The 15000-nt window shown below is 45.3% G+C and overlaps 1 protein-coding gene across 1 annotated transcript in view; it reads right to left on the bottom strand.

Annotated features, from left to right (window-relative positions):
• The window catches only part of LOC128454925 (neuropilin-1a), a gene marked incomplete in the record, with an annotated part of 55985 nt that overhangs the window by 30643 nt on the left and 10342 nt on the right, over window positions 1-15000 (bottom strand). The window contains 3 exon segments of the mRNA XM_053438522.1: window positions 2529-2699; window positions 6023-6250; window positions 12086-12267. Of these exon segments, the coding sequence (XP_053294497.1) occupies window positions 2529-2699; window positions 6023-6250; window positions 12086-12267 (581 nt within the window).

Below are 15000 nucleotides of genomic sequence, written 5' to 3'. Positions count from 1 at the left end.
TGAGACAGTAAAAAGTACTTTTCTGTCTTTCTTCTCCTCCTCCATCTCCACAAACTTTTCCTTCACCCTTCTTCTTCTTTCTATTCACCACCTGACCCTCCCTGTCCCCCTCACAGCAGGCGAGAGGGACAAACTTCAGCCCTGTCCGTCCACCTCCCCGCCCCAAAAGGAAAGACAGGGCGTAAACCCCCCCCCGCCGCTGCTTCAGCTGATCAAAGACCAGTTTCTGTGGGTGGTGGACGGACGGAGCGAGAGAAAACCCTGAACTCTCAGCTGGAGATCTGAAACCCGCTGTGGCCGTCAGGGAAGCTCCTGCCAGAATAGAACTTCTTTCTGGAAATTCTTAAGAGGCCGAGGACACAGAACCGGTGTGAATAGAAGATAAACGTTATTTACAGCTGGTTCTGTCAGATGGCGTCTCACAGTCCAGTCGGAGCTCGAGCTTCAACTGGCAACAGAGACCGTCGTGTTCCAGATGGTTTCATTTGAATAGATAGAAAACCCTGTTCTTTGAAACACGATTAAAAAAGCAATATTTAAGTGAATGGGATGTATGCCTTGTACTGGACCCAGCCTCCAGGGGGCGACTGAGATGCTTTGGCTTCACTTGTGGTCAGAGACGAGAAAACACGACTAAACTTTAACCATCTAACTTCTCATTTCTACATTTAACTTGAGAACTGTTTGTCTCTGACAGTCGTGTCCCGGCTGAATCAACGTGGACGTTTTCTAATTCAATCAGGACGTGATCTCACATTGTGTTAATTAGCTATTGGAACTCTTTCATCTGCTTTTTTCCTCGAATCGAAAGAGAAACGGCCGCCGCACCACAGGAGGTGGAGTTCCCTCTGGTGCTGTGACTCCTGTGAATCCTGTGAGTCCCTGGTTTATAGCGTCAGTCGTAAAAAACTGGAGAAAAGACACTGTGCTTTGGTCTGAGAGGCTCTAATTCAATCTGCTGAGCTTAGCTGGGGGTCTGAAGGCAAGAGTAATTGTCTCTGTATGTGTGTGTGTCTGTGTGTGTGTGTGTGTGTGTGTGTGTGTGTGTGTGTGTGTGTGTGTGTGTGTGCGTGTGTGTGTCTGTTACTTAAGCTAAGATAATTGGAGCTCTGTCTAACACCACCGCAGCTCTGCTCTCATCCCAGTCAACACAACCGAGTCGGATTCACCTCTCAGACGCACAACGGAGCACGCAGACATGTTTGATACATGAAGGCTGCATCTATATATTATCACCTTGTCAAGAACAGTCACCGTCACACACACAGACACACACAGACACACACACACATATAAAAACCCTGAGGCAAGAAACGAAGGATAGAAAACAAAGTGCAGATAATGACTCTGACCCCAGTGGATGATTCTCCTGGATCCAACATGCATGTGAGACTCACAGGGATTTATAAAGACTTGTAGTGATACAGTGATAAAATGGTGGATTGTTTTCACTGTTATATTCAAATTATGGCACATTTTTCACGTTAAAGATTAAAAAACTATTCTTTTCAACGAGCTGCAGCAACGTTTTCGGATTTAAACGCCAGAAAAAGTCCAGAAAATTGAATTTGGACATTTTCCTTGAGTTTGTTTTTCACATGTAAAGAAGCAGCCTGAGCTTGTTGTTCAAGTGGGATCTGTTCAGTTCCCCCTGTGAGCCCATAAGTCAGCCGAGGACGTTACGTAAACTCACCTCTGTGCTCGCTCACATTCCTGCAGCAGGGGTTTACTGAGGTGGAGGTCACCGGAGTGGAGGAGCCATACGGATCCAGCATAACTCAAACCTCCACAGACTCGTCAGAGGTCACACGGTCAACCAGGGGCAGACCAGCGGCTCTCAAGAATGTTAAAGACCATGTGGACACGACCAGAACACGTTAAAGACCTCAAGCCGAAGCTTTACTGGGACAGAAGCAGCTGTTTGTCTCAACCGGAGATGAGAAGCAGGTCAAACTGTCTTCATCAGCTCTGGATCACGTTTTTACATTTAAAAGTTTGAGATATGAGATAAGAAATCAGTGGATAAGATTTGAATAATTTCACATTAAACATTGCGTGTGAACATTTAATTCAAACTTATCAGCTACCATCTATCTACTGATTCCAGATCTGTGTGTGTATGTGTCTCGCATATTCATCTTATCAGCTTCAATTTGTCTCGTCTATATTTTCCTCAAATAGCTTAATTACTCCTTTTTTCTCTAAAACATTTGTTATAGATTAAGTTAGTTTACGTCTGAAGCAGTTTTGAACACATGCAACAACCACATGTTGCCACAGTCGTAAAAGAAGTCGGATTTCCTTTCCCCTAAAAGGACGAATTGTCTTTCTGCTCGTCTTCCCTCCAACATGGAGGTCAGGGGGTCAAAGGTCGACACATAAACCAGCTACTTTGATGCTGGAGGGAAGTCAGCGTCTTGCTCAAGGACACTCCACTGAAACCAGTCTGCCCACAACCAGCAGGAGGGACTATGATCTGGATTGTTACACAACACACACACATGGAGGACACTCATCCAGCTGCTCACCCTCGTCCTCGTGTCCCAGGGGGAGGCTCCTCTCGCGGATGGTGTAGTTGGCGGAGAAGCCCTCCTTGGCGATGGCGTTATCCGTGGTGATGGTCATGGACAGGATGCCGGTGTAGGAGATGACGCGGCCCGGGGACGTGGGGCCACAGTATCTGCCGATGTGGGGACCGACTGGGGTTTGATGGAGAGAAGAGGAGAAGGTCAGCTTCATCACTTCATCACAGCGTTTATTATTCATCACCACTCACTTTGTCCTCCGCTGCTCTCGAAACGTTTCGTGACTTCAGGCAAAACAACATTCAAAGCTTCAGAGTCGAGTGTTTTTTAATCTGTTGTGTTACAGAATTAAAATAAACCCTAAAGAGGAGTCACAGCTGATCCCAGGTCTGCTCAGTCTCTCACCTCCCACCTGTCAGAGGTGATGTTGCACTGAGACAAGAATAAAGGGATATGAGGCAGAGGCAGACACACTTCAAAACTAAATGACATGTGACAGGCAGCCGTCAGCTGGACACACATCATGAACACACACGTGCACTTGTGTTCACTTCAAACACAACTTTATCATTACAAAATGATGAAAAAACATGTTTCATGTCTCAAAAACAGCGAAGGAATCACCGTCACTCAGACTCAACTCATCAGATTGGAGGAACAACATGTTTTATTCATTGCTATATTAATATTAAGTCTGTAGTTTGAGACTCTGAGTTGCTTTGAGCTAAAGGAACAAGACGACCAGTTAATTAAACATCATCTTATCACTGTATTTGAGTCTCAGGCGTAAATATGACTTTTTAATAAAGACAAAACCTCCTGTGGTTTGTTTAAAACAACGTTAAAGACTTTTATAAAGTCCTAAATTATAACACTTTCCCTAATAATGATAATAAAAATAGTGCTGAATAGTATAGTGCAGAGGCGGTGGACTAGTGGCAGAAAAATTGGACTATGGGCAGAAAGTTAGTGACTGTGCATGTGTTTGGGATTAATAAATATATCTTAAATTAGAGATTGATTATTCTACTGTAAGAATCTACAAGGTGCGGTTGACTGAGAGGATTCTGTCTGCTTCTCTAAAACCGTCTCAGATTCTACGGGAGCATTTATCTCTGAGGAAACGAGCGGAGACACAAACTGGAGCCGGGATCTCCTGGAACAACACGATTTCACGGCGTCGCCTCCTGCCCACAGCTCGCTGCCCGATCCATCCTGCTCTTATCAGCGGGGAAACAATACCAGACACCCCCCCCCCCCCCCGCCCCCCCGCCTCCTGTTCGGCAGAGATACAGAATCTGCAGCCGAACGTTCGGTCCAGAATTAAAATCACACGTATCACATTTCTCTTTCAGGCCTCGGGGGGGGGGGCAAATAATCAAACACGCGATGGCGGTGGAATTCTCAGCGTCGTTAATCTGCTGGATTATATTCATCGGTTAGTTTAAAGCGTGTCGTCGACAATCTGTGACGGATTATGTTTTACATGTTCCCAGCCTCGTCTGCTGGGGGGGGGGGGGGCGTGAAATCGTGACGCTGGGAGGAAGCGTCTTCTCTCAGCTCCGTGCGGTGGCCCCCGGGGAGATTGTGTTTCTCTGCTTGTGTTGTTCAGTTGTGTTGATTTGTAGAGATGCTGCAAACATGTTGTAAAATTGCGTCATGTGTTTTCTTTAATCTGAGCAGCATTGAGTTCTCCGGAGGGGAGGGAGGGGGGGGGATAAATGTGGCCACAGCTATAGTAAATTAGGAAACAGGAAACTTCTGGTTAAAATTAAATTCCTCTATTTTTAATGTGATTTAAAAAAAATGATATCAAAGTAAGATAGAGATTTGGTTTCCAGAGCTTTCATCCACATGAAAACTGAGCAAACTGCTCGGAGCGAGAGATGTGGAGCTCGTGATGAGTGTTTAGCTTTTTAAAAAATGATAAAAGATGTTTTCTACAGAAGTGAAAATAATCCAATTATGATATTTACAAGACTTGTATTGTTTTCTCTGAGCTGCAGAGCGACGAGGGCTCCGGGGGCCGAGAGAGATGTGGCTCCAGTTTGGTCATTTGACAAAAAAATGAATTTCAAACTGTTTTATCTCTTTCAAGCTCCAGATGTGGAGCTTGTGATAAATATGTATTTTGTCGAAATTCCTATTTTGCCTAATTTATCTTTTTTTACATCTTTTTTAGATCAAAAAGTGTTTGATGGGAATGAAAGACGAACATACTGGTCTTCACCCGGCCACAGAGACCTTTTGTTATCTGCACCGACGCACACGTTTGCTCTGAACACAACATGCCCCAACACACACACACACACGATGCAAACAGACACACACACACACAGATCATTGGACAGGAACAGCCCTGGCATGTGATGTATGCTGGCACATCTTTAAAGTGTGTGTCACTGTCTGTCTACCTGAGCCAGTCTTTGTGTCCCTCATATTCCCATGCCAGCCCCCCCCCCCCCCCCCCCCATCATCCTGGCAATAGTCAGGCAAAGCTTCGGGCACAGCGGTGAGTATTGTGGGCATCCTGGCAGCCGGCTCAGGCCCCGTCCGAGGTATTCCGCACACTGTACGGCTAATTAGACAACAATGGAGCAGCCCGGAGCCGATGAACTGCTCTATGATGTAGAGCAGTTTGTGTCTCCATCATTCAGCCGAGGAACAATGAGCGATCTGCGACGCACATCCTGAACACAACTGAGCTGCAGCACTTAATGACTCAAACCTGCAGCAAAATACATATGATAAATAAATAGTTTTGTGGAAATGACAGAAATCATCTTTTAGAAAAATGTATTTAACGTTTTATGACTCGTACCTGTTGTAAAACTAAATTAGAGGTTATACGCAGTTTTCAAAGTCACAAACGAAGTCACAGTAAAATCATCTGATTCATTCTAATAAACCCAAAGAGAAGCAGAGAATCCTCTTTGTATTTTGTACTTTGTGGTTTGTATTTGACATTTTTTTGTCATTTTTTATCGAGACTTTGAAGATTTAATTTGGTAAAACTAGAAACAATCCTCAAGTTTCGATTTGGAAACACATGAACAGAATTAAACAGCTTTAATCCTTATACTTATGATTTAATAAAGTCAAACCACATTTGGTGAAAAGTCTTTTAAATTTGTTATTTCAACACAAACGTCTCCACGGAGCTGACACCCTGATTATCTGGAGTTTTATTTTGAAAGGTTTGAAATTCAGGATCTTGTAAATCCAGTTATGATCAGATTGATGTGAATGGAAAGTTTCTTCTCAACACTTAAAACCACTTTAACGTCCAATATCTAGATCACTTATCATTTTGACGATTGCAGGAGACTGGAGCCAATCACAGTTGACATTGAACAAGGGGGGGAATCCTAGAAAGCTCACCAATCGCTATCAGCCCCAAAACATTGATCTAAGACTCAAGCAACATCTCCTTCATCAGCCTAAGATCAAGTTCTACCCTCCCACATCTTCATCCTCTTCATCCTCATCCTCCTCACCTGCGGGGAACCCGTCCCAGATCTCCAGCCAGTCGTATCTGCAGACGGCGCCCGGGGGGGGCGTGGTGTCGGGCTCCATGTCGAAGCTGTCGAACTCCACCACGATCTCCGACATCTTGGGGGCGACGATCATGAAGGTGCAGTCCAGGTTGTTGGGGTACTTCTCGGGGAAGCCCGGCGTCTTGATGACGCCCCGGGGAGCCGTGAAGTTCCTGGAGCATTCTGGACCTGCGAGGGCAGAAGACACCGAAAGTGTCAGGACGTGTTTGGACAGAGTGAATAATTCTCACTTGGACAGAGGTGAGGACCCTCAGAGGTCAGAGGTCACAACCTGGTCTCACGTTACTGCCTCTTGGAGGACAACTTCCTTTTTACATTTCTGTTTTTCGGGGTTTTTACTAAATGAAACATCCAGGGTTGGTTGAAAGGTTAAAATAAGATATTTCAAAAATAAAAGCCTCTAACTATTCAAAGCTGCTGCAACTTTATTGTGTAAATTTAAAGGAAAAACTGGACAGAAAGAAATTCCTTGTTTTCCAAATGATGTTAACATCTAATCAGTCAAAAGAATTCACAGTAACTTCGCTTCACAGGGACGAGAATAAAGCAGCTAAATGTGTGTAGGAAAAAAAACTGCTCCAAACAACACACCCTTTGTTTTATTGAGAAAAAACATCTGTGTTGTGATTGGTCCCCTCCCCTGTCGGAGCCGCTTGTGTCTGTGTTGTGTCTGTGTTGATCGCAGACAACAAACAACACAGACACACACACACACATGTAGCCTACATAACCAGTGGACCACAGCCTCAGTGTGTTTGCAGTGTACAGTCAAATATCAGTGTTGTCTGGAAACACTTTGTGTTACTCACATACAGGCTCTTATTTATATGTTCTCATGTCCTCTTGTTTCTCTGAGACATTTTACCAGAGACACTCTCTCTCTCTCTCTGGTTTGTTCTCTCTCTCTCTGATTTGTTCTCTCTCTCTCTCTGGTTTGTTCTTTGTTTCTTTCACAATATAAATAGATTTATTTCACTCACGTACAAACATCCCGAACACTGTGTGTTGTTGTGTTACACCTCCTGACCATGTTAGGTGATTCATCACACTTTCATTCATGCACAACACCTTCCAGAGAGCTGTTGTGTTTATATACCGCTAGTGCGTGATTTAATCTTCATTCTTATGTTGTTGTGTAGCATTGTGATGTCATTGTGTTACAATAGGATCAGAGCTGTGTAACATCAGCCTCTGGTGAAAAGGTCGGGACTGTTAAAAAGGGTAAAGTAGTTTTTCTGTCTTTTGGACGAGGAGACGTCAGGTTACACATTATGACATCATACAGTAACCGCTCTATGTCAACATGGATTCCAGTCGGACTCTATAACGTGATTAAGAAGTATTAGTATGAGATCAGCGTCTTATTCAGATTATAATCTTAATCTGGTTAATATTGAACTCTGCAAAACAACAAACTGCTTTTGTACGAAGCTGTTTTCTCCTCATCGTCAGTGCAGCTCATGAAAAGTCAGCGTGAGCTCACGTCAGTCGGCTACGAGACAGTGACTGATCTCTGGAGGAGGAGGAGGAGGAGGAGGAGGAGGAGGAGGAGGAGGAGGAGGAGGAGGATGAGGAAGAGGAGAGGAGGAGGAGGAGGAGGAGGAAGAGGAGGAAGAGGAGGAGGAGGAGGAGGAGGAGGAGGTGAGGCGTGGACGAGGGTCAAACATGCCTGCAAGGCACAGAGAGACGTGTGGGTGTGTGTGTGTGTTGTTGTGAAGGTTTCACGTGTTGTGAGCCCAGATGTGACCTGCATGTTTTCTGAGCGTGCCTGCAAACAAGAGTACACACACAAACAGACACACACACATCCACACACACACACATGCACGCTGCGGTGGACCCCTCCCTGTTGACACAGGTGGTGTCATTAAAAGGGCGACATGATGAATGATGTGGAAGGATGAGCAGCGAGGGATGAGACGGAGTCGATGCTGCTCAGCTGGCACACTTTCTCTCTGTGTGTGTGTGTGTGTGTGTGTGTGTGTGTGTGTGTGTATGTGCAGTGTGCAGATGGGTTGTTGTAATCTGGGATGAGGAATGTTTGATGCTGTTCGTCTGTCAAGGTCAGAAATCAATTTCAATCATACAGAATCACCTCTGTCAGGGAGGTTATGTTTTCACCTGCGTCTGCTCGTTGCTTTGTTTGTCTGTTTGTTTGTTTGTTTGTTTTTTGTATTTTTTTGCAGCTTTACACAAAAACTTCTAAAAGGATTTTAAATTAGCTCCACTTCAAACATGTGAAGAAACTAAATGTGGCTCAAGTTTTTAATGTAAGCGTCTCAATAAGGATCAAACGAGACAAAAAACCCTCGTGAAATAAACTGAGTGTGTTTGTGTGTTTGTTCGATGCTGTATATGAGCCTCTCTGTGTGTGTGTCCATGTATAAATTGTGCGTTGAAACATATGTGTTGTGTCACTACTCTAACATCCCTGCACATTGTTCTCGTCTCTCATTGGCTGATCCTATGTCCATTCGTCCTGTTTGCTTCTTTCAACTGTTTTTATCAACAGCCCTTCAATCAACTGCAAGTCCCCCCCCCCCCCCCCATCCCCCCCCCCCCTCTGGTACGACCTCACCACTGCGACATGTGTTCCTGGTTTGAAAACCTGCAATAAATCCAGAGCGTTGGTTCAAATATAGTTTCCAGTAGAGCGGCGAGGCCTCCGGTTTATGAAGGATGTGTATTATGTGGTCGGCAGAGGGCGGAGTTACGGCCGCGGTGGTCACGGTTAGAAGAGACGGATGTGCCCGAGTGTTACAGCCCCACGCTCATTAGGCCGGGGATTCAACCCGCCGGTGCCGAGCGCCGGCTCTGAGGCCAAACGGAGTCGTGGTTTTCTGTGGCGGAGGTTTGAGGTTTTCTCTTTCAGTAAATGACAGACGTGAAAGAAAGAGCTCAAGAGGTCAAATTCCATTCTGAACACGACAACACTAATAATTAGAATTAAATGAATCTTAATCTGTGTCTCTCCAGTTATATTTTCTGTAAACTTGTTATTGTTATAACTGTTATAAGGTTGTTTTTTGTGAAATCTTGCAAACAAACAAACAAACCCTCCTTGGCCGAGGTAACGAATCAGAGATTGTGTGTTTTCTTTCAGATTGTGTTGCTCTGATATTTCAAAATTTGACAATTTAACCATCACAGCACAAGAGAGAGAAATGGAAACACAGAGGGACGTTCATTTAGCAGCTAGTTCCAAAAGGCAGCTCCGACTGTAATGGATTTTAAATGTGGCGAGAGGGAAGGCCGGGGGATTACCTGAGTGAGCACGAGGGCTGTTTTTAACTTGTTAGAGAGGAAAGGACCCGTATTGAGGCCAACACACACACACACACACACACACAGACACACACAGACACACACAGACACACACACCAGCTGCCCTAGTTTCCGAGCCCCTCTCCTGTTTGCCAGAGCATCCATCTCATCTGCAGGTCACTCCTGTTGCCTCCAAGGACAAACAGCCCATTAGCTAAATGAGCCTGGGGTCCCTGTGCACCTGTCTGTCGCACACACACACAGACACACACAGACACACACAAAGGCACTGGAGACAGATGTACGCACATGGTAACACAAAAACAAACAAAAGACCTGGGCACAGGTTATCTTGTGAGAATCTGTGGCAGCGACAACATCAGGAAATCGGTTCAGAGAGAATTTTCAAGAAATAAGAAGAAGTTGGTTCAAGAGGTTTTAGATCCAAGAGTGAAACTAGATGAATTACAACTTTAATCTCTTTATATTATGACCAACAATATGATCAGTATGATATTAAGATATCAACCAAACCTGAGGTAGATGATCAAAGTAAATGACAAGGTGACCCTCACACTCAACACTCCATGAATCCCAATCATAAAGGTTTTATTATAGATCAAAGATTAACTATGAATCGTCAAAAATCTTCCTGGAAGCTATAAAAAGAAAAAAGCCTGAATGAAAAATGTCTGTGAGCTGGTGCTGACCTACTTTAAAGATTTATTACACTGACTTTCTAATAACGTGCTGTCATCCATCAGTCACGGCTCCACACTGCCCCCTGGATCACAGTCGATAGAGCAGACTTTAAAGTTCTGGTGTCAGAGGGAGTTTGGAGAGCGAGTCCGACTCCTCTCACCCGACTCCTCCCACCTGACTCCTCTCACCCGACTCCTCCCACCCGACTCCTCTCATCGACTCCTCCCACCCGACTCCTCTCACCCGACTCCTCCCACCCGACTCCTCCCACCGACTCCTCCCACCCGACTCCTCCCCCCCGACTCCTCTCACCCGACTCCTCCCACCCGACTCCTCCCACCCGACTCCTCCCCCCCGACTCCTCTCACCCGACTCCTCCCACCCGACTCCTCTCATCGACTCCTCCCACCCGACTCCTCTCACCCGACTCCTCTCACCCGACTCCTCTCACCCGACTCCTCTCACCCGACTCGTCCCACCCGACTCCTCCCACTCATCCGACTCCTCCCACTCCTCCCCAGAACCTTTCATGCTCTTCACTTCTCATTGTGCATAACAGGACTTTTCAACGTGGCTCCACCCGGGAATTGTTATTCCTGGATCCTGTGATTCTATGAAAGGTTATCGCTCTCTGGGGCGCAAACAGAAGAGGAATCTAACGTAAACGCATGTCCCCCCCCCCCCCCCCCCCCTTTTTTTTGTTATCTGATTTATCTCCATTCCCCATTGGTGGAAAACGAAGTGGTCACCGGGGACTCGGCGCTCTGGCAGCGACTCAAGTGGACCCAAGAGGGGAGAGCAAATAGAGATGTAGGACACGGGAGCAAGGTTCCTGTTTATGTAAGTCCCCCCCCCCCCAGCTGGGAGCCGCTGCCGCTCCAGTGGCATTGTGGGTCTTTGAGTTTGTTTGGCTGAGGCGTAGAGGTCATTGTCCCACAGGTTCATCTCGAACTGTGTGGACGACCTTGGACGATATTAGGAGCAGATTTTAAACACTTTGTTCCTGTTGTGTTCTCTGACAGGTACAGAAATACAGATTGTCTCTACTTTTAAAGAGATTCTGCTTATTTACACGTGTTTTATGAGCCGTAAACTGAGTAATATGACTGTTCTTTGATTATAAAAGCAGGTTTTAATATCATATTTAATACCAAATTTAAAGAAAATCTACATTTATAGGTTAAACGTAACAACCGGATAACACATGATAATCTTAAAGTTGTAGTAAATAAATAAAATATGATTTAAAACTAAAAGCAGCTCTGAAAGTCACAGTTCACGTACACTTGTGTAAACATGAAGTAGATCATTAACTCTACTACAAACAAACAGCAGCAATGGTTTGACATGAGTTTTAGAAGTTAACCTGAGGACTAGTTCAATTCCCTGATGATCAGTCGTCCTCTAACCACAGTGTATGAATATTCTCAGTCAGTACCAGCATGATAAAAGTGCATTAAACCATCCTGTGATAGTAAAACCATCTAATTCTCCACCTGCTGAGTTTCCTTTCTCTTTATGACCGGAGGTAAAATTCACATAAACACTCACAAAGTCTTTTATTTTGAAAGCATTCGAGTCCAATTAGTGAAAAGTTTCACGTCTGAATCTATTCTTCATGAGGTTGAAACAATAAGGTTTTATGAAATGTGAATTTGCTGGTAAGTCCTAGAGACCAGGCTCAGTGAAACATGTGTGATTCATCTGTTCCTGTTTCCTGCTCCTCAGCTGCCACTGCTGAAATATGTAAACTGTTTTTTTTTACTAGCGTGTTTATTGCAGATTATTCTTCCTCAGGTGCAGCACGATGATGTGCAGCACTGATCCCAGAGCTGCAGGACAAACTGGAGCCGTGTGGGAACCTGGCTTCACTACAGCTGAGTCTGAACGGGCTGGTTTCCATCAGGCGACTCATCACTTCCCAAGCAGAGAACAGTCGAGCCATCTCAGCCGTGTTTGAGCTTTCAAGCTGACGCTGCAGCACGAGGACGCTCCTCAGAGGACGTGTGATGAGAGGACGGACCAGAGGACGCTCACCTGTCTTGAAGACCTCGTAGCGAACGGAGAACCCGGCCCCGTGGGTCTCGTAGTCGGAGACGAACTTGATGAGGAGCTGGCTGCCGCTGGAGACGATGGGGGACGGAGCGATCTTCCCACAGAACTTCCCCAACATGGGCGAGAGCTCGTCGCCGCCATTGTAGACCTCCACATAGTCGTACCTGAGGGAGGAGAGAGGACACACAGGTTTAGGTTTAGATGAAGTGAAGTTCGTGTGAAGTTTGGATGAAGCTGAGCTCATAATTGATTCTTCTCCCCAGAGGATTATCGAGCGGAGGCTGCTGGTTTCCTCTGTGACGCTCTATTGAGTCTTCACTCGAACGCTCACAGCTGCTGAACAGACGCTCGAGTAACTGTTGTGTCTGAGCCTCGTTTCAATCTGCTCCGGGGCGATCGAGACTTGATTAGTGCTAACGCGATTTAAAAAGAGCCACTTCGCTAATTTTCACATGTGAAACGTCAATTCACGAGACTTCAGACGTTCAACAGAGAGCTGCACCCTGGGAAGAGAAGGATGGAGACACCGGGACCGACTGAGTGTTGAAGAGCTCAACAGCTCGGATCAGGAAGTAGAAAATCTAATTAACTTTTTTAATAAGAAAAGTGTAAACATGAGCAAATCACCCACGAATCCAATTTACAGCTAGACTCCTTGAAATGTGGGAAAGTTCAGGATGAAGAATTTGGCTAAAAGACAAATGGGACAAAAAGAATATCTGGCATTTGTTTTCTTATGATTTATTTAAAGAACACAACATAGAAGAGAGAAGGTTCAAAGATTCAATAGTGGAGAATTAGAAAGTCACAGATACTTGACACAACACTACTTTCCCACGACCAGTGACCACTCTGGACCAGTGACCCGAGAACACCAGCAGGAAACAGGTGCACATTCACATATTTATACCAGTGAAGTCAAAACAAGTCTCGTTTTGCTTCTAGATTTTGGCTGAATTCAAGTGTTTCTGACAAATATCAGTCTGGAAAAACAGATCTGACACCCAGCAGCTGTAGATCAAAAGGACTCGCTGCATGTGGAACATCTGCAGGTTCATCTTCTTCAGTCATTATCTCAACGGACTGCAAGGCACCGGGGCTTAAGGTGCATTTAATATCAGAATCAAGATATATAGATCAGGTCAGGGTTTGTCTCCAGACTGTGAGAACCACAAATATCTGTATCTATGTTCACCCACAGGACTGGATCTAAAGAGAAGTGATGTCTTTACAGGTTCTGTCTGGAGAACGTGAGCAGAGGAACAGGAACGAGGTGACAGAGAGCGAGTGAGGCCGTGATGAGAGGAATATGAGCACCAGGCACTGGGAGCCTCTGTGGGTCCCACTGGGCTGAACTGGAAGACTCCATCAGTCATCGCTGTCTGTGTGGACCTCCCACTGCCGCCGCTGCACCTCGTCCTTTACCAGTCGACACCCGTCTGTCCCCCCCCGCTGTCCCCCCGTCTGTCCCCCCGCTGTCCACTCACAGCCTCAGAATGAGAATACGACTCAAGTATGGATTTTATTTTAAGAACAGAGACAAATTTGGATTTGGTGAATATGGGCTGTACGAATAATATTTGATTGATTGATTGAAGTGTCATTCAGAAGTGTGTTATTTGTGTATATGAGCATGTACAGTAAGTTTAGAGGCTCAGTGATGGATACGGTTTATAATATTATATCATTAACTCGTTAAACAACAAAAACATGAACCCAGAAAGCAAAGGAGGCTCAAATCAAATCCCCTCACGAGTTCTCTACTTGCTGCTGGTCTGTGTTCTGTCTACACTCAGCGTGACCCGTCCAGCTCTCTGCCTGTCAGACGTGTCTGATGTTATCACACCAGCATCAGAGTGTGAAGATAATCTGAGATGACCATCAGCCCCGACCCGGCCTCAGATTTCCCTCCTTTCTGACTGTGAGGAAGTGAAAGCTCAGTGAAAATGATCCTTCGAGTCTCAGACGTGGAAAAACAACTCAGGTAGAAAAACCTTCACATCAACTTCACGTCTAATTAGAAACATTTGCACAAACTTCAAAAAGCTGCTTTAAAGTCCCTGAACGCTGACATCTGTGTTTTCTGTCAAAGATCTTCGTCCCTGTTTAGAGAAGTGCTCCACAGATAAAGCAGAACTTAAAGTGATCTCATGAACTAAGGAGCTTCTTCCTCTTCCTCCAGCTGGGAAAACAACTGGCACGTTTTTAAACCACAGCAGAGAGAAGCTGACGTTGTGTCCTTGAGCAAGACTCACACCCTCCATCTCAGCTTCTGCTCTGACACTGACCTCTGACCTCTCCGACCAGAGAACAGATGGTTTCCCACGTTCTCAGGTGAGAATCTGTGGAATGTTCCACTAATGAAACCCTTCGTTACACAATCGACAACACAAAACGCGTCGACAACCCGGCGTCCTGCTGCTGCAGCTTTATTTCTCACATCTGATCCAGAACAGACACACAAACACCTGTAGCGTTCCCACACAGACGCTCGGTGAGTTCCCTGATCTCTAACAACGTTACAGCTCGTCAGGTGGAAACTGTCAAAGAGCCTCTTCATCAGATTAACATGGGAACAGGTTCTTCTACACAATCTCAGACAGACATCAGACGATTGGAGCTTTGGATCCGTGTGGTTCAGCAGCTCTACACACAGAGCGACGGTGATTTACTCTGTGCAGACATGTGTCTGAGTATTATCTGGATTTACCGGAGGCTGTTCTCTGAAATCAAAATGCTTCTTAGACGAGGTAATTAGCATAAAGCCTCTGAAAGCCTTTATTGGAAGGTTTCATGCAGATAAACCTCATTTGTAAATATGTAAAGAGATTTTTAAAGATGTTTCCTGGAAGTTTGCATTCTTTAAAGAGTTTTTACTAGAAATAATGAGAAGCAGC

Source organism: Pleuronectes platessa, chromosome 13 (assembly GCF_947347685.1).
Source record: "Pleuronectes platessa chromosome 13, fPlePla1.1, whole genome shotgun sequence".
Taxonomy (NCBI): Eukaryota; Metazoa; Chordata; class Actinopteri; order Pleuronectiformes; family Pleuronectidae; genus Pleuronectes; species Pleuronectes platessa.
The sequence above is the reverse complement of the archived record's forward strand: the minus strand, read 5'-3'. Positions and strand labels throughout refer to the sequence as shown.